At 45.4% G+C, this 22,668-nt stretch overlaps 1 protein-coding gene across 1 annotated transcript; it reads right to left on the bottom strand.

Annotated features, from left to right (window-relative positions):
• Positions 1-9,331: 9,331 nt before the first annotated feature.
• LOC115341033 lies at positions 9,332-17,485 on the bottom strand. Its single transcript, XM_041121631.1, has 2 exons — positions 17,468-17,485; positions 9,332-11,412 (listed from the first exon to the last, which is right to left on the bottom strand). Exon 2 carries the CDS (start codon positions 11,319-11,321, stop codon positions 10,095-10,097), a length of 1,227 nt encoding a protein of 408 aa, XP_040977565.1. The 5' UTR covers positions 11,322-11,412; positions 17,468-17,485; the 3' UTR covers positions 9,332-10,094.
• Between the last annotated feature and the right edge of the window lie 5,183 nt (positions 17,486-22,668).

Raw genomic sequence — 22,668 nt, forward strand, 5'->3', positions numbered from 1 at the left:
TGGGCAAGACCTTGGGAGGGGACATAGCCAGGACAGCTGACCCAAACTGACCAAAGGGATATTCCATAACATATGATGTCTGCTCAGCAATAAAAGCTAAGAGAAAGGAGGAGGAGGGGGAGCATTCGTTATGATGACATTTGTCTTCCAGAACAACTGCTATGTGTACTGAAGCCCTGCTTCCCAGGAAGTGGCCAGACATCGCCTGTTGATGGGAAGTAGAGAATAACATCATCTGTTTTCCTTTGCTTTAGTGCGCGACCTTTGCTTTCACTTTATTAAAGTGTCCAGTTGAGGAGGGGGAGTGATAGAGCAGCTTTGGTGGGGACCTGGCACCCAGCCAGGATAAACCCACCACAGTCCTTTTTGGCACCCAATGTGGGGCATAAGGAATTCGAGATAAGGACAGTAATTGGGAGAGGTAACTGACAAAACATGGACTGAACACAGCTAGAGAGCGAAGAGCAGAATGATTGTGGGGAATTTATGTTGTAATTGTGTTGAAGGGATTAAGGGTGGATTGTGTGTAAATTGTCCAATTTTCTTCAGTGTTGTGACGGTGTTATTTTAATTTTGGTGTGGGGAATTCTTTTTTGTTGATGTTAGCGGAGTTTGTGAAGATTGTGAATATGGTGATGAATGTGGATTTTAATGATAATTCTTAAATGTGTGATGCACAGAGGCGAGGGCTGGAATGTACTGGGTTTGAATGGCAAGGTTTTGGTAGAAGGCAGTGTCCCGATCCAATGTCAGGGAAGGTTTCGATATGATCCCAAGAGCGAGATTAAGACACAAACGAGGTCAAATACAGTATACCCAAAGAGCTGTTATTATCAAAAGTATCAAAAGTAGAAAATAGTAGCGATAGGATTGAATGGAAGAAAAAGACAGAAATCAAGCAAGCAGTCGGGATAGAGTTGCAAGAATAGTCACCACCATGGATCCAGTGGTGTCCCGTTGGTCCTCAGTCTTCAATTCTTCAGTGGTGGGTGCACACCATGGCTTGTCTCCACGTTTTTTTTTATAGGGCATAGTTCGATGATGCATGCACATACGTACTGTTCAGGCACTGTTCACATGCTGCAGGTTTTGTCTATCACACAACCTTCGCATGATCAACACCAGAAACCAGTACCTTATCTCAAGTACTACAGTTTCCATGACAATGGTAGTCTCCACATTCCCGCATGCTTTGTCAGCTCCAGCCTGTCTCCTCCCCTGGATGCCTCAGTGGCCTGGTAATCGTCCTTATGGACAGAGGAGTGTCCTGCTGAAACAGGCCATCCCAGAGACAAATGGCTAGAGATAAAGAGTTAGCACTTCAGTCTCTCACAGCAAACAATCTTTGAGACAAATGGCTCGAGATTACAGTTCAGTGTCTCACAGGGGGGCTACAGTGCTGGCTTCTGTGAGAAGCTGCTGGAAGCTTCCCCTATGTCCCATGGAGCCAATGCCAGCCGGCTCCAAGATGGACCTGCCACTGGCCAAGGCTAAGCCAATCAGCAACAGTGGTAGCACCTCTGTGATAACATATTTAAGAAAGGGGAAAAGTTGCTGTGCAACAGCAGGCAGAGAGACGAGTGAGAATATGGGAGAGAAACAACCCTGCAGACACCAAGGTCAGTGAAGAAGGAGGGGGAGGAGGTGCTCCAGGCGCTGGAGCAGAGATTCCCCTGCAGCCTGTGGTGAAGACCATGGTGAGGCAGGCTGTCCCCCTGCAGCACATGGATGTCCACGGTGGAGCAGATATCCACCTGCAGCCTGTGGAGGACCCCATGCTGCCATGACTGAATTAAGTGCTCAAGCTCTCTGTACAAGATTCTGTTTATTTCACTAAAGGATCAAAATTATATATGTTTCAACAAAGATCTAGAAAGAACTAACAGCATACAGTCAATACTACTAAAACAGGAGCGCATATCTGGCTCAGCTGGGATGTTTGCCAGTCCTCAGAACAGTTAAAGATAAAAACATTCGGAAACAGGGAGCCAAAGGAACCTTAGTAGATATAGTAATTATCTAGCTTATAATGAAGTTAAAGAAATTTCAGTAGAGGTAGACATGGCCCAAGAGGATGAAAAGTGGTGCTTAACGTTTGCATTGCTGGCCCAAGGGGATGAGAAGTGATGCTTAACATTTGCATTGTTGGCCCAAGAGGATGAGAAGTGATGCTTAACATTTGCATTGTTGAGGCTGGCTGGGGCAGGAGATAGTCCCTGATAAGAAGCAGCAGTCGACCCCAAAAACCAGCCAAGACCGGCCTTGTGACTTTTTGGAACTAATTTTAATATGAAGCGGGGATAGATCATGCCTATGTATAGGCGTATTGCAAAACTCCATGTATATGTAACACTTGACTGTATAAATTTGAAGCGAACTGCCGAGTCAGGCGCGCATGACTTTGGTGGGACTCCCCCCCGTGCTGCCCAGCGCTGAATGAACATACCTACTTTACAATCTCACTGATTGTGGAGTCTGTTTCCGCACATCAGTTTGGCAAGCCAGCCAGGAGACTCTCTGCTCGGCTGCAGGACCGACTGCAGAGCGGACGCCCCTCGGCGCGCCCCGAGCACTTTCCTCGGAGGAGCCTCTGCTGCCAGCCGCTCACCGTGGGAGCAGACAACGACCTCCTGAAGCCGCGGACCAAACGGTATGTTTCACAAAGGGAGCCTGTAAAGGTACAGGCCGGGGCAGCTGGTAAATCGCACAGAGACGTCTGGCGTGCAGCGTAGGCCCCATATGGGAGGAGGGTACCCTGTATGGTAACAAGGGGGGATTTGCTGACCGATAGAGCGGCCGCCAGCGATCTTGGGGGTAGATCGAGCAAATCCGGGGTGACCGCTGCATCCCAGTATCGGGAGCCAGGACGGACCTGTCGATGACTGGTATATAAGAGGCAGGAGAAGGGTAAGCAGACCCCCTCGCAATTGCACTTGGTACATTTTTGGGGTAAGTGGACCCCCTCGCAATTGCGCTTGGTACATTTTTGCAGCTGCTGAAAGGTTGTCAACTGGAGCGATGATTGTATGATGTGAATGTTTGGAAATTTAATGTTAAAGATTTTGTGTGAGTATGTGGAAATGTTATGTTGAGATTTATATGTGTATATATGCTTGTTAATGTGTAAATGTCTAAAACTGTGGATTGAATGTTTGAGTAAAAGAGATGCAGCTCAGTTGCAGAGCGTGTGTGGAGTTCTGATCCACAGTTTCGTAACTCCACAAGGGGTACGGCCGGAGACGAAAAAAGTGTGACTGATGATTTGGAACTTGAATTTATATGTTAGCGTTGTAGTTGTAAGTTTGAGTTTGATTATCTTAATCATTTTGTGGTGTTGGTATAAGAAAGTCCCTGTATGGTGCATCGCATAAATGTGGGTATTTGAATGGTGTCTTTTACATCCAGGAAATGAGTGTATGCCCTCATATGTCCTGGAATGTGTGTGGTGTAAACAGAGGTTGCAAATAGATTGTGGAGGGGATATTGAATGCCCTGAGTGTTGGGTTTGGACTCCCTGGGATAAGAGGGGACGGGCTACGTATACAGCTGAGATGATTGTTTGTGGTTGGAAAGGTAGCCGAAATAGTGAAATTGGTGTGTGGAAAGGAAAATTTAATCCTGGAAATTCGGGACGAGTGGGAGGAAAACTGGGAGAAGGCTATAAAGAAGTGTAAAAACCGATTTGCATGGAAGCTTATTAAAAGGAGAAGTTATAAAATGGGAAACAATCAAGGGGGAATATTGAGGAAGAGTCCTCTGGGTTGTGTAATTGCCCACTGGAAAGATATTGTTGGGACCGGAGGTACAGAAAGTAAAAAGAACCTTATTAAATATTGCAATCAATGGTGGCCGTTGTATAAGTTAGAAGGTGATGCTAAGTGGCCACTTAATGGGTCAATAGATTATAATACTCTATTACAAGTAATGCTGTTTTTAAGGAGAGAAGGAAAATGGGATGAGGTTTCGTATGCAGACATGTTTTTCACCCTCCAAAACCATCCGGAGTGGCAAAGGGACTGTGGAATGGTACCTCCACAGGACCCCATGGTGCTTGCACTTGAGCAAGAAAACAACAAGGAGCTTAGAGGTAAACTGAGGCGGTGCTGTTCGGCATGTAGTATTGGACAAAGATGTACAAAGCTAATTGATTTTTTTTAAGCCTCCCCCTCGACCACAGGAACAGGATGCAGACTCGGACAGAACTCTGACCCCCACTCCGGACAGCAAAGTACCCTTTTCTACTGCTGACCTAGGGGAATGGGAAAAGGTTGCAAAAGATTATAGGAGTGATCCGGTAAGTGTAACTAAGCATTTCCAATTTATTGTAAAACAGCATAACCCTGATTGGAAGGATATACAGCTATTATTGAATATATGACTGAGACAGAGAAACAGCTGATTTTAAAAACAGCAGGGAACCTAGCTGAAGATCATTATAAGATCACAGGAGGGGACATTAAGGAATATTCCCCTCTCCAAGACCCAAAGTGGGATGTTCATAGATCTGCACATATGGAAAGATTGCAGGGGTATCAGGAGTGGATTACAAAAGGAATGGAGAGGGCAATCCCCAAAACTATAAATTGGTCAGCTTTATATGCAGAGTCCTTCCGAGTCTCCATCCGAATTCCTGGATTGATTGAGGGATGTAATGCGCCGCAGCACACCGCTGGATCCTGGGTCAGAGGTAGGAATACAACAATTGGTCTCCCTGTTTTTGGGTCAATCTACAGGGGATATAAGGCACAAACTTCAGAAATTACGCCCTACAGAGGGTAGGAATTTAGAAATATTATTGGATGAAGCATGGAGAGTATTTAGTAGCAGAGAAGAAGGATATAGGCAGGGGCAAAGGAAATTAATGGCTGTTATCCAGGAAGAAAGAGGAAGAGGGCCTAGACGAGACTTGCCCTGACTGGGCAAGTGTTGTGGGAACATATTTAGCTAATGGTCACAAGAGCATTCCAGACGCCTTTAGAAGGCCTTGAACAGAATAAACAAGAAGACAAAAATAAGAAAGATACCAATTAGAAAAACACAGGTGCGCATTCCACGATAAAGAGAACTTGGCACAACCAACCTCAATTTGGCAGTTTATCTTGACCAATTCGACTGAGACAAGTCTCGCATGTTTTAGTTAGTATAACCAATTATGTTTTATGTTTATGCGCGTGTACCGTGTTGATATAACCAATCATTAAGTGTAACTAGATGCATGGACAGTGCGTGAATAATGTGTGTAACCAATAGTAAAATAGCTAAACGCATGTACAGATGTAACTAATGTATAAAATGATGTCTGATGCTCTAGTAAAGTGGGCTTCACCTGATCACATTGGTCTGTGTGTGTTGTCCTGTGCCGCCGCAGACAAGGATCAATGTGCTTTGTGTAAGAAATTTGGTCACTGGAAAAAGGAATGCCCAAAGAACAAGAAGGCGGATCAGAGGGCTCAAACAGGAAGAACGGTAGACCATGTGAAGGGAGATTGACGGGAACCTGGGGAATCTACCCTAGCAGATCCACTGGTTATAATTAAGCTAGGGAAAACACAACAAGAGGTAGAATTTTTGGTAGATACGGGGGCAACATACTCGGTTCTGAACCAAGCTTTGATGCCCCTGGGAGATGATTATGTCATGGTGAAAGGAGCAACTGGCCAAAGTGAAAAGGCATATTTTTGTAAACCTTTAGAATATAAATTAGGAAAACAGTGGGGCATTCATAAATTTTTATATATGCCCAACTCCCCAAAGGCACTTTTGGGAAGGGACTTGGTGGAACAATTGGGAGCAAAAATTGTATTCGAAAAGGGAGAAATTACTCTGGAGGTAAAAGATCAGCAATATATTCAAATGTTGAGCCTAACCTTAACCAGTCTCCCCCTAGAAGGAAGCATTAACAAGGACATCTTAAACCAAGTGTACCCAGGGGTATGGGCTACCGATACACCTGGAAGAGCGAAAAGTGCTCCACCTGTTGAAGTTAGGATCAAGGAAGGCCAAAAGCTGGTAAGAATTAAACAATATCCCCTAAAGAAGGAAGACAGAGAAGGAATCTGGCTGGTGATAGAAAAATTTTTGCAGTTGGGATTACTAAAAGAGTGTGAGTCTGAATTCAATACCCCTATATTACCTGTTCGGAAGCCCGATGGGTCATATCGGGTGGTCCAAGACTTACGGGCGGTGAATAAGATATCTGAAGATCTTTACCCAGTAGTGGCGAACCCATATACCCTGTTGACTGTATTAACACCTGAATTGACTTGGTTTACTGTTTTAGATTTGAAGGATGCTTTCTTTTGCCTCCCTCTCCATGAGACCAGCCAAAAATTATTTGCATTCGAATGGGAAAACCCCAAAAGTGGTCAAAAGACCCAGCTCACTTGGACGGTGTTGCCACAAGGATTTAAGAATAGTCCTACCATTTTTGGCAATCAGCTTGCGAAAGACTTAGAATCCTGGGAAGCCCCGTCTGAGGAGGGGAAGCTGTTGCAGTACGTGGATGATATCCTGATCGCCACCAAAACAGAGAAAGATTGTATAATATGGATGGTGAGTCTGCTGAATTTCCTGGGACTTCAAGGGTACCAGGTATCCAAGAAGGCGGCACAGGTAATGCAACGCAAAGTGAATTATTTGGGCTATGAAATTTGTGCGGGACAAAGAACTTTGGGACAGGCCCGTAAAGAGACAATATGCCAAACTCAGAGACCTCAGACAGTGAAAGAGTTACAGACTTTTCTGGGAATGACAGGGTGGTGCCGATTGTGGATCTATAATTATGGATTGCTTGTTAAACCACTGTATGCGCTGACAGACACTAAGCAGAAACACCTTGAGTGGAACAAGGAGACCGAACGAGCCTTTGAGCTACTGAAAAAGGCTTTGATGTCAGCCCCGGCCTTAGGACTCCCAGATGTGAGTAAGCCATTCCTTCTTTACTCCCACGAGAAGCAGGGCATTGCCCTGGGAATATTAGCACAAAACCTGGGCCCATATAGACAGGCAGTTGCCTACCTCTCTAAGCAGTTAGACACGACTGCAAAAGGTTGGCCTGGATGCCTGCGGGCGGTTGCAGCTGTAATACTGAACATACAGGAAGCCCGAAAATTTACTCTGGGCCAAAAAATGACTGTTCTGGTGTCTCACACAGTATCAACAGTACTGGAAGCAAAGGGTGGACATTGGCTCTCTCCACAAAGATTCCTGAGATATCAAGCTATATTGGTAGAGCAGGATGATGTGGAGATTGTAGTCACTAACATTGTCAACCCAGCTTCTTTTCTCAGCGGGAACACAGGAGAACCGGTACATCATGACTGTTTAGAAACCATCGAAGCAACATACGCAAGCTGCCCAGACCTGAAAGACAGCCCCATGGAAAACGGGGAAACTTGGTTCACAGACGGAAGCAGTTACGTCCTAAATGGTAATCGACATGCGGGATATGCCGTCACCACCAGCCAAGAGGTAATAGAATCAGGGGCTTTGCCCATGAACACTTCCGCACAGAAGGCAGAAATAATTGCTCTAACCCGCGCCCTGGAGTTGGCCCAGGGCAAAGTTGTGAACATTTATACAGACTCAAAATATGCCTTTGGAGTTGTACATGCACATGGAGCAATTTGGAAGGAGAGAGGACTACTGAGTTCTCAAGGGAAAAATATCAAACACGCAGAAGAAATTCTGAAGTTACTGGAAGCTGTCCAGCTCCCTGAGAAAGTGACAATTATGCATATTAAGGCACACCAGAAAGTGAGCTCAGATTTGGAAAAAGGGAACGAGCTGGCGGACAGAGAGGCAAAACAAGTGGCCGGAACAAAGGTAAAAACAGAAGGGGCTTTAATTCCAGATAGGCAGATCTCCCTAGAAGGTAAGCCAGAATACACCAAGGAAGATCAGAAGCTCATTACAGATTTAGAAGGGTCATATAATGAAGAGGGGTGGGCTCATACCCCACACGGAAAGCTAATCGTTCCCTCTTGCTCATTATGGCATTTGATACGGGAGGAACATAGGAAAAGACATTGGGGAACAGAGGCTCTGTATAATCATTTGATAAGAGAAATTGTGGCTAGAAATTTATATACCATGGTGAGACAGGTGACTCAACAATGCGATCTTTGCCTCCAGATTAATCCTAAGAATACCCCTAAATTAGAAATGGGCCAGATTGGGAAAGGCAATGGGCCTGGACAACAATGGCAAATTGATTTCACAGAACTTCCAAGAAAAGGGGGGTATCGATATTTACTAGTATTAACTGATACCTTTTCAGGTTGACCAGAAGCATTCCCAACAAGAACAGCTAAAGCTCGGGAGGTAACTAAAATATTAGTGCAAGAAATAATACCACGCTTTGGGGTTCCAGCAACCATGTTGTTACTGATTTGTCATTGATTTGTTATTAGTTAGAATTAATCATATTTAATTTTAATATTTTAGCAAAATCATATTGTCGCGTCCCAGAGTTGGAGCGACTCAGGTTCGTGGATTTCCTTTGTCAGAATTAAGGTGAAACGACACCAGGGGAGTTCAAACAACAATCAACATTTATTCAACCTAGATAACCTTGCCCAAGTACAAGTGAACTTATCAATATGAACCTTGCAACATGTCGTTAAGCCGCTGTTTGAGAAGAGAAGGGAAGTATAGAAAATTAAATGGAAAAGGGAACATGAAACTGTGTCAGAAGGAGAGCCCTCCCGTTGAGTCACGAGGTTCAGAGCAGACCCCCCTTGCTTTCTGGACTCCTTCTCAGAGAGGAGCCCAGGGGCGGCTAGGTCCACTCCTAGTCTCAGACTTGGTCAACGGTTTATGTTTAAAAGGATGAGGTGTAGGGACTGTGGAAAAGAGAGAAGAAAAAGAGGGAGGGAGAGAAAGAGAGAAAGAAAGAAAGAAAGAGAGAAGGAAAGGGTTTCACCAGTCCTGGGTCCAGCGTTGGTCCAGCCAGCGTAGAGATCCAGTTCCGGAGGGCGCGCGCTGAGAACTCGTTCTCCCTTCTTTTATAGCGTGTTAGTCGATGGTCTCGACATGCGCAGTCCCATTCCCGGGGTTCTCTGGAATCGGTCGGAGAGCTTTGGAGGGGGGGGGGGTTCATCGCAGAGTTGCCTCTCTTTTTTCTGCTGGCATGACCGCTTAAGATAGAAGCACAGTCCCATCCTCTGTGGGGCCTCCTCCTCCAGGCGCATATGCTGTGCTCCTTCTCCTGGTCACTTAAGATAAGGAATTGCGGCTTTGGAGAAGCGCGGTCCCACCCTCCGGGGGGCCCTCTCCTCCGGCCACATTGTCCTGTTCACAAAACTCCAGCATTTTTACAGAGGCCGTTTTCTCCACCAAAGTTCTTTAACGAATGTTTGAGACATTGACTATAATTTGTCCGACCGTCACACCACCCCGTGGCTCAAACAGTCGCTGTACTTTGATTCTCGTTTATATCATCTTCTTCTGTGGTAATTTTAACATAGCGGACAGTAGGAGAAGAGAGAGAGACAGCTGAGGATAGCAAGTGGCTAATCATACATCTTACTATGGCAAGGCCTGCTATTAAACATGTAAATCCAATTAATATCATAAGTCCAATATTTACAAGCCATTTTCCCCATCCCGTCAGTCCCAAGGATCCCAAAATGGAATGTAGCCATGAGTTGGGACTCCAGCCATCAAACCAGTCAGCTGGTTGCATTGCATGGAAGAGTTCCCCCGTCTGGTCGGCAATCTCCTTCATCTTTGCCCGGGCTTCTTCAATTGAGGTCGTGGCATTATGAATGGTAATACAACATTCGGATTCAGTCAAGTTTAACATACCACACACACCTTGTTCTTTTAACAATAACATATCTAAGGCTAAACGATTCTGTAACGCCATTTTTGATACTTGTTGCACTTGCAGATTTAGTTCCCCAAAGGCATATCGAGTCCAATTACTTAATACATGTACTTGCCAAGTTAGGTTTTCTAGCACCCATTGGTGCCGAACAATATACCCAGATGGTGCAAAGAATGCTTCTAGCTCTAACGATACTTTCTGTCCCCAGGTATAATAATCAGGTTTTAGAATGCTTTGAATCCACTTCTGGGTGCTACTTGGGTCATCAAGTTCTCGTTTTTTTCCTGTGAATAGGTGGTGTGGTATATTCAAAGATTCGCCTGGGACACATAGTAGGAATTCCCAAACCACACCGCAATCCAGCCTGTTTGATAACATTCAAGTGCGAGTACATTTTCCCATCTGAGCACCCCCAGACGGTCCCCTCAGGGGCGGCATACAAAGCGTTTTGACAAGTAGCTGCGTCTCCCCGGGGTATTTGATTATCCTCTCCCACCTTATGTCTTGGGAAGTGGTTAATGGGAATTCCACATTTTAGCCAGATATTAACATTATTGGTGATCTGATTACATTGGTTGTCCCGGTTTCGGTATCCAAAATTCGGATATCCCCAACAGGTGCACATATCTCGAATTAAGGTTCTAACTTCCAAACTGATCCATGTTTCGATGGGATTGCCAGCGCCTGTGGTACAATCTATAATGTGGGTACAGTTTAACAAATGGGCATCATTGGGGTTGGGCGTGCCCACAAATTCTTTCTTTAATAAGTGAAGAGGTTGTTTTTTTAACATGTGTTTCACTGACCATCCCCAAGCAGTGTGGGCGCTATTCACTGAAGGATATTGTCCCTTCCTGTCAGGTATGTGAACACACCAAGCTGAATCCCATCTTACATTATACTGTAATTCAAAAGGGGTAATTTCCGGGGAAGCAGGCCAAAAAGGCACTAAATGACAAGATATATTGTGATAGGAAGGGCATCCTGTTATTCTCCACCAGGATGGAGAAGGTGGGAATCGTCTGGAATAGGCTTCCTTGAATCCTGGAGGACACGGCGGGCTATGACTAATACCAATTTCACGACTGACCTCCAATCTCCATCGCTTACAAGTTTTGTTTATTAAGTCAGGCCACCCCGTGTCCCGAGGGATCTCATAGAAGGCTGCTTCATCTCGCCACCATCTGCCAGAGGAGGTATAATCACTTCGATATTGATACTCAAACGGAGCATCTACTAACCCTATAATGCCATTGCTCATATTATATTTTCCAATATTGAGCCTCATGGGTATCAAACCGAATCTAATCCCCTGCTCGGCAGAAGTAGGAATCTGAATACAGATCCCCTGATCCGTTCTATTCCAGACATGTATGAATCCTTGTATCACTTCCCAAGCCAAATTGGAGGCCCTTTCTCCTTGTCCAGATGCACCAAAAGTAAGAAAGGCAAGGAGGAAGGAGTTCCAAACCATCTTTCCCTGTTGTACCATAAGAATATCACAACCAAAATCAAACAAACAATACAGATAATGGCCCACTCATCAAGTGAAAACATAAGTCCTGCCGTGGGCTTCTGATAACCTGCAAAATGTATACAAAAATAAACAATCATTAAAGGGATAGGATTGGAGGAGATGTCAAGCAGTGTTGCTAGTGGTTGGGATCCATCCGAGAGGCTGAGGTGCACTCTCCGAGGCGCTCGTGCAGCTTCTGTAAAACAACCTCCTACAGGCCACGTGCAGGATGTGTTACGTATTATAGATGCATACAAACTAGCCTTAAATTTCAAGCTCTCTTGACTGGAATTGCTCTGATTAAAGTATCCGTAGATCAGCAGAATGTGTTCATTGTGCGTAAAAAGGCTAATAAGTTTATAGCAACCACTTGTTCTTACGTGGCGTAGGTGCCGCTGCAAGAACTCCAACGTTGTCTGCTGCCAAGCTCTCTGTGTCCTCCCCCCAACTCAGGAATTCTGAGAAGTCAACACAGCATCGCTAGTCAGAGTAACAAAAACATAAGCAGGCCATCAAGCAGCTATGGTTTTAGTACTATAGCAGAGGGTTGGGGTTATATTGTGCATCTTAACTGATATGCTTGTTAGAATCCAGCCAGTGGGATACAGAAAAAACATATTCTTATCAGCCATTTAACATCGGAACAACTTTAATTCAGGACATGAAGGTCCACTTAGAAGGATGGGACAATCCATCGGGTATTGATACGATGCTCTTTCCCATGGGCATCTGTGGCTACCCAGGAAAAAAGGTTAAGGGGCGTCTTTAGGGTTAGGGGTACTTGCCCCACAGTGGGCAGTTCCACTAATACTGGTTGTCCAGCATAGTGGAGCAAGTGTGCAGGGTCTTTGCCACTTTTCGTCCCTGGAACAATAGAAGGAGGTGTGGGACAGAATGCTAGGAGTCGGGGGCAGCCATTTGCCCCCCACCGGCTATTGACTCGGTATACTGCTTCTGGTACTCGCAAGGCCCACCCTGGGTCATGGGGCCTCAGAGCTCGTTTTAGAAGTCCGTTTGTTCTCTCCACAATACCATTAGCTTGAGGGTAGTAAGGGGTGTGAAAAACCCACTGGATTTCCTCACCCTTAGCCCATTCTTGCACCACTCCAGCAGTGAAATGGCTCCCATTATCAGATTGAATTGACTGAGGCTTGGGTAAGCAGCTAAACCATACTTTAAGACTTTTCACTGTATTTTCTCCTGTGGCTCTGGATACAGCTTCAGCTTGTGTTAGTCCTGATACCACCTCTACTCCTACTAACACATATCGTTTTCCCTCTGATACCCGAAAGGGGCCAATATAGTCAATTTGCCACGTTTGCCATAAACCTTTGTTTGTCCTTAAATGTAGGGGTTGCTCCTTTAAAGGGTTATATTTTTCCAAACGAACTCGACACTGACCGCATGCAGAAATAACAGTATTACATAATTCTCGTGTAACAGCCCATCCTCTACTAATAGCCTCTTTGTACAGGTCTTTACTTCCTGAATGGCCACGCTTCACGTGCAGCCACTCCAGAAGGTGTTCCCATTTCTCTGCTTCACCATCGATGGCAAGACTGGCTAGACGTGTTAAGGAATCTACTTGGTTATTTAGGAGGTGAGCCGGGTTATCTCCTGCCTGGTGTGCAGCAACCCAGCCTACCAAGAAAGATCTCTGCTTGGCGATATTCAGTATTTCTTCCCATTTGTCTCGTTGCCACACTGGCACTTGGTTTACTTCCCATTGGTTTTGTTCCCAAAACGGTAACCATTCAGTACATCCCTTAAACACCGCATAGGAGTCAGTATAAATGTATACTGGTTCTGTTGTCTCAGCTTCCTTAACGACTACACTCCACACAGCAACTAACTCCCCTGCTTGGGCACTACCCTCTCCCTCAGTTATCATATGCTCCCCTGAATCAATATGTAATGCTACTGCTCGATACTTCCACGTCTTTCCTTCCCTTTTTGCAGAAGCATCAGTGAACCACACATTTGTTAAATGGGGTTTAAAATGAGGAGCCACTTTGATGTACGATGGAGGGGGTTCTGTATCTGGGTGATCAGAAGGGGGATCCTGTATTTGCAGCATTTTGGGTGTTCCCTCCTCTATCTGTCTAGTGTGACAGTAGTGGTCTAACTGGGCATACCACTTCCTTACTGTTTCTCGTTGAGCTACTCCTACAGGGGGAGGAGTTCCAGCCAATATTGGTTTCAGGATCTTAAAGGGTCCTCGTAAGATGATGGGCTGCTGTCGTATAATTCTCTCGGCTTCCTGTAAGGCTAGGTTAACCACAAAGAGTCCTTTCTCCCAAACTGAATACCGTTTTTCAGCATCCTTAAAGCTACGCGAGAAAAATCCTATAGGACGGGTAGGACCTTCAGGGCCACGCTGCCACATATGTATAGATAACCCATGAATTGCAAAACCCCATTCTATGTGGAGTGGGTCTGTTGGATGTATTGGTCCTAAGGCCTGGTAAATCCCTGCTTCAAAAATTAATAATTTCAGAGCCTCTTCATGGACAGGTGTCCAGTCCCAAGCAGTTCTTTTACGGGTTAAATCATATAAAGGGCGAGCTATGATAGAAAAGTCAGGGATGTGTTTTCTCCAAAACACTAGCAAGCCTAGGGCATGCTGCAATTCTTTCTTATTTTCAGGCATTTTCACTTGTTCGAGGGTGGACAAGGTTTCGGGTGGTATACACACAGTCCCTCCTTTCCACCAGATACCTAAAAATTTTACTTCAGGTGATGGGAGTTGTACCTTTTCGGCAGGAATTTGGAGCCCTAAATTCTCCAAGTGACTAATGATTTCTCTCTGGGTTTGTCCCACCACAGTGGTATCTGGTCCTCCAATTAGCACATCGTCAATATATTGATATACTTTTACTCCATCTTTAGGAGTGATCTGATTTAGTTCCTGGGCTAATGCATAGTGAGCAATGGTTGGTGAGTGGCAATAGCCTTGGGGAAGCCGTGTAAATGTATATTGTACACCCTCCCAGGTAAAGGCAAAGCGGTCCCTATCTGCTTCTTGCAAGGGAACCATAAAGAACATGTCTTTCACATCAATGGTTGCTAAAATCTGGTGACCCTGTTCTTGTATGGTTGCAATTAATTCTGCTATATTGGGGACTGCAGCTGTTAATGGGCCAGTATTAGCGTTCAGGCGTCGATAGTCAATTGTCAGTCGCCACTTCCCATTTGGCTTGCGGACCGGCCATACTGGGGAATTATAGGGTGAATGAGTAGGAATAACTATCCCCTGTTCCCGTAACTCAGTTATCACTGAAGTGATCCCTTCCCTTGCTCCCAAAGGCAAAGCATAAGGCTTGACATTAACTATCTTTGAAGGGGGAAGAGTTGGTGCAGACTGCAAAAGCCTCACAGAGATTGCGGGACACCCAAATTTCCATTCTCTTCCCTTAGAGTCTACCCATGACTGGCCCTTTAAGAGGTCAAGTCCTAGAATATTGGTGGGTAGAGGACCTAGTATCATAGTAACCTCAACAGGGGATGAATCCCCTGGCAGCCAGCATTTAACTTTAGCTGTCGGCTGTGGTTGGGAGCTTCCGAAAACGTCTGTGACCCATATCTGCTTCTTATCTGCAATTATTCCATTGCGGTTAGCAACATCCGCCCGGAGTGCTGACATCTGAGCACCCGTGTCAACTAAAAAAGTTACTGGGGTCTTAAAGGGACCAAGGGGAAAAGTAATCAACAGGTCTCCTGTCTTATTTTCAGTGAGCCTCCTTAAATAAACCCACTGGCCGTCCCCCGGCTCACTTACTGGGGACGGCCTGTCTAGTTTCCCGTCCTGCGGACAGTAATACCTTCCTCTGGGGCAGTAGGCGTTTGGGGAGTGGGAGTTGTCAGCAACTGCGGATTCGCCCCTTTATAGCCTCGAATGTTTAACTCAGTATGAGGAGGCTCCTTGTTCTTGTCTTTCCACCCTAGGACCAACTTTTCTAGGACAGAGGTGGGCAAGCCATCCATCACGTCCCGGGGAATTCCCTTTTCTATCCCTTCTGCCCACAACAAGTTCCGCTGACCCCCATACAGCTTTTTGGTGTTTACAGTCTTAGATGGGGGAGGTCGGCCAGGTCCTTCTATTCGGCGGATAGCAGGCTTAGCCCTGCTTTCTTCCCTTGTGAGACCCATTCTCCGGCCGTAGTTAACCAATTCCTGTGCCACTTCTCCCCAGGTCAGGACCCCTCCTGCATTCCGCCTGCCTCCTCTAGGTGCTATCGCATCACGTAATCTATCCTGCAGCTGGACAGCATATAATTTCAAAGAATCTGGTAAACCTCGGATTAGAGGAGTCATTCTATCGGGATTGGCATTTAACAACATCGGAGAGGGCTGTTGTGGCACTAATCGCCTATCATGCATTAATTGGAGACAAGCAGTTTTCTGTAAGCTCTCAGTCAACTGATTTATAGAAGGGGTGTCTATCCGTGTTGGTTCTCCTCGTTCCATTTGGTCTATTCCCCCTGCCCAGTAAGCTGCCCGCTGCGTCAGAGACCATGGTTCCCTAGGATCATCGGTAGTTAGGAACACTCCAGGCCCCCAATATCCTTGGGCTTCATCTTCTGACAATAAAATCCGGTCGCCACCAGTTAATGACACCCTCCACACATATTCTGTTTCAGTCTCCTTTGCTAGTCAGATATACTTTTCCTGAATTTTAGATAATTCAGTGGCGGAATATGGTATCGTCTTAATGGTCACGTGTGGTGCTCCGCCATTTTGGCCATTGTCTATGGTTTCTGTTTTAATTAATGGCCTCATTGCTATCTCTTCATCCTCAGGGTAAAAAACTTTTCTGGTACCTTCTAACTCTTGATTTGGGTATAAAGATTTTTGCTGTTTCACCTGAACTACCTCTAGACCTTGCAGGTCTAAGTCCAGGTCAGATCTTTCATCCACCTCGGCTCGTAAAATTCTTTCCCGATCTAATGCATCAGCCAAGGCAGCATGAAGCCGCTGTGTTGTATTACGCTCAGCAGTTAATTGCTCTTGCAGGACTTTAACTAAATCCTGCAGGGACTGAATCTTCTCCTTATCTGCCTGCTCAGCTTTCATTGTTTCCTGTCTGTCTTCCTGGGCTGCTACGAGTGCGGCCCCTAAAACTGCACACACTACAGCCTTCCCTTTTCCCGGGCGAAACCTGCCTTCTTTTGCTAGCTTCTCAATTCTTCCTACAATGGCTTTTGAGTCATGCCAGTGGTCTCGTGCCCAGGCTACTCCTTGTGGGGAAGGGCGGGCTTTATATGCAATTAGCTTCTCTAAAACTGGGGAACAGTCAGACACAGATATTTCCCGGGTCACCATGCCTGCCACTGCTCGGATCTCTCCCGACTTATTGTTGAGAGATCCTTCCCAGATCCTCCCCGCCCGTTCTCCGGGTGGAGGTCCGGTATCCCGTTAGAATCTCCCTTCCAACAAGGGAAATCCCCTATAGGCAGTTAGCCTCTCTAAAACAGGGGAACAGTCAGACAGAGATATTTCCTGGGCCCCTGTGTCTGCCGCTGCTCGGATCCCTCCCAACTTATTGTTGAGAGATCCTTCCCAGATCCTCCCCGCTCGTTCTCTGAGTGGAGGTCTGGTATCACATTAGAAACTCCCTTCCAACAAGGGAAATCCTGTCCGTGACGCCAATTAAGATGTCGCGTCCCAGAGTTGGAGCGACTCAGGTTCGTGGATTTCCTTTGTCAGAATTAAGGTGAAACGACACCAGGGGAGTTCAAACAACAATCAACATTTATTCAACCTAGATAACCTTGCCCAAGTACAAGTGAACTTATCAATATGAACCTTGCAACATGTCGTTAAGCCGCTGTTTGAGAAGAGAAGGGAAGTATAGAAAAATGAAATGGAAAAAGGAACATGAAACTGTGTCAGGAGGAGAGCCCTCCCGTTGAGTCACGAGGTTCAGAGCAGACCCCCTTGCTTTCTGGACTCCTTCTCAGAGAGGAGCCCAGGGGCGGCTAGGTCCACTCCTAGTCTCAGACTTGGTCAACGGTTTATGTTTAAAAGGATGAGGTGTAGGGACTGTGGAAAAGAGAGAAGAAAAAGAGGGAGGGAGAGAAAGAGAGAAAGAAAGAAAGAAAGAGAGAAGGAAAGGGTTTCACCAGTCCTGGGTCCAGCGTTGGTCCAGCCAGCGTAGAGATCCAGTTCTGGAGGGCGCGCGCTGAGAACTCGTTCTCCCTTCTTTTATAGCATGTTAGTCGATGGTCTCGACATGCGCAGTCTCATTCCCGGGGTTCTCTGGAATCGGTCGGAGAGCTTTGGAGGGGGGGGGGGTTCATCGCAGAGTTGCCTCTCTTTTTTCTGCTGGCATGACCGCTTAAGATAGAAGCACAGTCCCATCCTCCGTGGGGCCTCCTCCTCCAGGCGCATATGCTGTGCTCCTTCTCCTGGTCACTTAAGATAAGGAATTGCAGCTTTGGAGAAGCGCGGTCCCACCCTCCGGGGGGCCCTCTCCTCCGGCCACATTGTCCTGTTCACAAAACTCCAGCATTTTTACAGAGGCCGTTTTCTCCACCAAAGTTCTTTAATGAATGTTTGAGACATTGACTATAATTTGTCCGACCGTCACAACTATGACTCCTTGGGACTGGAAATTGCTTATGAAAACAGTGTTGACTTCTGCTCAGTATTCTGTATGGCAATTAGAATACAATGATTTGTCAGTGGAACAAATTATTGACAACTTGTCATCAGGGATACTTATAGATCAAAACATGTTACAAGGAACAGGCCCTTACATTACACCTCAGGCACAAGCAGCTTTGCCAAAGCAAGTTTTCGATCAAGCTACTTGTATTGCGATCATGGCTTTACAACCTGTACCTGAAACTGGGCAAGGTATCGCTTCATTTGCCTGTATACGACAGGGCTCTCAGGAACCGTACGTATCTTTTATTGATCGCCTTCAAGCCGCGACAACGCGGCAGGTAGAAAATCCGGAAGCTGCAAAAGTATTATTATTTCAATTGGCTTATGAGAATGCAAATACAGACTGTCAGGCTGCACTGAAATCAGTTAGAGGAAGAGCTACTGACGTTGGGGAGTATATTAAGATATGTCAAAATGTAGGGACAGACACTCATAGGATTAACATGTTAGCTGCTGCACTGTCACAGCAACTAAATGTTAATCAAGTTACTGTGAAATGCTTTGACTGTGGAAAATTGGGACATATGGCTAAGCAATGTACTAAACGGCAGAAATCCAAACATGATAAACCTGCAAATCACTTGTGCCCTCATTGTAGTAAAGGATATCATCAGGCGAATCAACACAAATTGAAATTTGACAAAGAAGGTAATCTCTTCCAGGGAAACTACAGGAGGGGCGCGAGACCCGGTGCCCTGCAAACCAACAGGGTCTGGAATTCAGTGGAGGCACCACTAACCGATTGGACTGCTACACAAGCAGGCAGCCCGCAAGAACCATCTATGACCTCCAGCCCGCAACTACAGGGAGTGCCGGGCTGGATTTGGCAACAGCAGCCAACCTCTTAATGAAAGAACAGAGGATTTATATTGTGGGGACTGCAATATTCGGACCTTTGCCTGATGGCATGTTAGGATTAATAATTGGACGATCTAGTGCTACGACACAGGGAATAATTGTATACCCTGGAGTTATTGATTCAGATTATCAAGGGGAAATTACAATCATGCTAGCTTCAATGCAAATTCCATGTACAATTCCGGCAAACACAAAAATAGCTCAATTAATATTGCTTCCTTATTGGGTACCTCAAAAAGTGCAAAATAATCGAGGTGACGGTAGCTTTGGTAGCACCGGGAGACCTTTTGTATTATGGTCACAGGAAATAACACAGCAACAGCCAATTTTAAAATTGCAAATTGAGGGTAGATGGTTTTCGGGATTGCTAGATACCGGAGCAGACGTTTCTATAATATCAAAACAGGACTGGCCAACTTCGTGGCAATTGCAAATAGCTCTTTCTACAATTGTTGGTATAGGAGGCACTCGACAGCCCATGCAAAGTGCCAAACTTGTCAGTAAAGGGGCCTGAGAAGCATGAAGCATGGATTCAGCCTTATGTACTTGACTCATCTGTAAATTTGTGGGGCAGAGATTTATTGAAACAATGGCACATTACCCTAACCACAGTCAATTCAAATTTATCCTAAGGGTCACTGATGTAAAACCCCTGTTCAAACTTACGTGGCTAACCTCTGCACCTGTTTGGGTCGATCAGTGGCCGTTAAAAGGGGACAAATTGATACAAGCACATAAATTAATTCAAGAGCAGTTGCAGCAAGGACACAATGTTGTTTCAACTAGTCCATGGAACACGCCGATTTTTGTTATTCCAAAAAAGTCAGGAAAATGAAGATTACTACAGGATTTACGATCGATAAATGCAGTGTTACAACCTATGGGGATTACCCAGCCAGGAACGCCAAATCCTGCAATGATCCCTAAAGAGTGGGAATTACAAGTCATTGATTTAAAAGACTGCTTCTTCACAATTCCTTTACATCCTGATGATTGTGCACATTTTGCCTTTTCAGTGCCTAGTGTAAATAACGCTGAGCCTATGCAGCGTTATCAGTGGACAGTGCTACCTCAGGGCATGATGAATAGTCCTAGTATCTGTCAGATAGTAGTTGCTGCGGCTATTCAACCGAGCCAAGACGCATTTCCAAATGCTATAATATATCATTATATGGATGATATTTTAATTTCAACAGAAACAACGCTGTATTTGGAAAGTGTTGTGCAACATCTTGTAAATTCTTTGCACACCTTTGGACTTCAAATTGCTACAGAAAAAATTCAAAAGATGCCGCCTTGGAAACATTTAGGGTGGATTCTTACAGAGAGAACAGTACAGCCTCAATCATTAAAGTTGCAGACAGATATACGAACTCTGAACAATGCTCAAAAATTATTAGGAACAATAAACTGGGTACGACCCATGTTAGGTATAACCACGGAGGAATTAAGTAATCTCTTTAACATTCTGAGAGGTGATCCTGATTTAACATCACCACGGATCTCAACTCCAGCTGCCAAGGCAGAGTTAAATTTAGTTTCACAAAAGATATCTACATTACAAGCCTATAGAAGGGACTTAACTTTACCTGTTGATGTATATGTCATACAAGGTCCAAAACAACCTTTTGCTATTATAGGACAACATGATAAAGTCGCTCAGAAAATTTTATACTTGGAATGGGTGTTTCTCTCTCACACTTTAAAGAAAACTATTACACAGCCTTTAGAAATGATTGTGACTGTGGTACGAAAAGCACGGTCACGTACTCAGTGTCTCATTGGTTTTGATCCCGATACATTGTATTTTCCTTTTTCAAAACAAGATTTTGATTACCTTTTTGTTCAATCACAATCATTGCAAATCGCATTGGCTGACTTCATGAATAAAATTTCTTTCTCACTTCCTAACTGTAAGTTACTGCAAAACCTTCATACATTAAACATCAAACCACAGACGATAGTATCAGATACTCCTATTGTTAATGCTTGTACAGTTTTTGTAGATGGCTCTGGAAAAACTGGACGAGGTGTAGTTGCCTGGCTAGATAATGGAGTATGGCAGACGTCTGTTGTTTTGTTACAAGGTTCCACGCAGCGTGTGGAATTACAGGCTGTTTTACACGTTTTAGCTTTATTTCCATCGGACAGGACACCACTCAATATTGTTTCTGATTCAGAATATGTTGTCCGTGTTGTACAGCGATTACCAAGATCTTACTTAAAGGAGATAAATGATGAAGACTTATTCAACAAATTTTTGGAATTGTAAACTCTTTTAAATAAAAGAGCTTATCCTTTGTTTATTTGTCACATTAGGTCACACACTGTGCTGCCAGGACCTTTGACTAAAGGCAATGCCGTGGCTGACTCTTTTACTGTTGGCACAGTGCAATTCCACTCTGCTGTGGCCTCTCATTCCTTTTTTCACCAAAATGCTGCAGCATTGCAAAAGATGTTTAATTTGACAAAAGCACAGCTGTGGTTCATCACATGTTATTTCTGCCGCTTCATCCTTCTCAGGGGCAGGACTCATCACACTCTTCCCCTGCTCCAGCGTGGGGTCCCTCCCATGGGAGACAGTCCTCCACGAACTTCTCCAACGTGGGTCCTTCCCACGGGCTGCAGTTCTTCATGAACTGCTCCAGCATGGGTCCCTTCCACGGCGTGCAGTCCTTCAGGAGCACACTGCTCCAGCGTGGGTCCCCCACGGGGTCACAAGTCCTGCCAGAAAACCTGCTCCGTGGGCTCCTCTCTCCACAGATCCGCAGGTCCTGCCAGGAGCCTGCTCCAGCGCGGGCTTCCCACAGGGTCACAGCCTCCTTTGGGCACCCACCTGCTCCGGCGTGGGGTCCTCCACGGGCTGCAGGTGGATATCTGCTCCACCGTGGACCTCCATGGGCTGCAAGGGGACAGCCTGCCTCACCATGGTCTTCATCACGGGCAGCAGTGGAATCTCTGCTCCGGTGCCTGGAGCATCTCCTCCCCCTCCTTCACTGACGTTATTGTCTGCAGAGCTGTTTCTCTTACATGTTCTCACTCCTCTCTCTCTGGCTGCTGCTTCTGTCTGTCCCGCAACTTTTTTTCCTTCTTAAAAATGTTATCACAGAGGCGCTATCACTATCACTGATTGGCTCAGCCTTGGCCAGCGGCAGGTCCGTCTTAGAGCCGGCTGGTATTGGCTCTGTCGGACACAGGGGAAGCTTCCAGCAGCTTCTTAGAGAAGCCACCCCTGTAACCCCCTGCTACCAAAACCTTGCCACACAAAGCCAATACAGCAGGCTAAAGATATAATTCGTTCTTGTACAGATGATTGTCAAAGAGTTGCTTCTGATGCAGTGAGCATTGGAGTTAACCCACATGGTTTACATTATAATGCCATTTGGCAAAGTGATGTTACACATGTATCTGCCTTTGGCTCCTTGAAATTTGTGCATGTTTCTATTGATACCTTTTCCTCTTATATTTGTGCTACTGCTCATTCTGGAGAAAGGGCACGTGATGTACAACGACATTGGTCACGATGCTTTGCAATTATGGGGGTTCCTCAAACCATTAATACTGACAACGGTCCAGGGTATGTAGTTAAATCTACTCAATTATTTTTGCAACAGTGGCAGGTATCCCATGTGACAGGAATTCCACATTCACCTACTGGACAAGCAATAATTGAGCGTGCGCATCATGCTTTAAAGTCCATGTTGCATAAACAAAAAAGGGGGAATATGCCACCACAAGAGCAGCTAGATAATGCTATGTTTACTTTGAATTTTTTAAATTGCTCACCAGACTTAAT

This window comes from Aquila chrysaetos, assembly GCF_900496995.4.
Source record: "Aquila chrysaetos chrysaetos chromosome W unlocalized genomic scaffold, bAquChr1.4 W_unloc_4, whole genome shotgun sequence".
Classification (NCBI taxonomy): Eukaryota; Metazoa; Chordata; class Aves; order Accipitriformes; family Accipitridae; genus Aquila; species Aquila chrysaetos.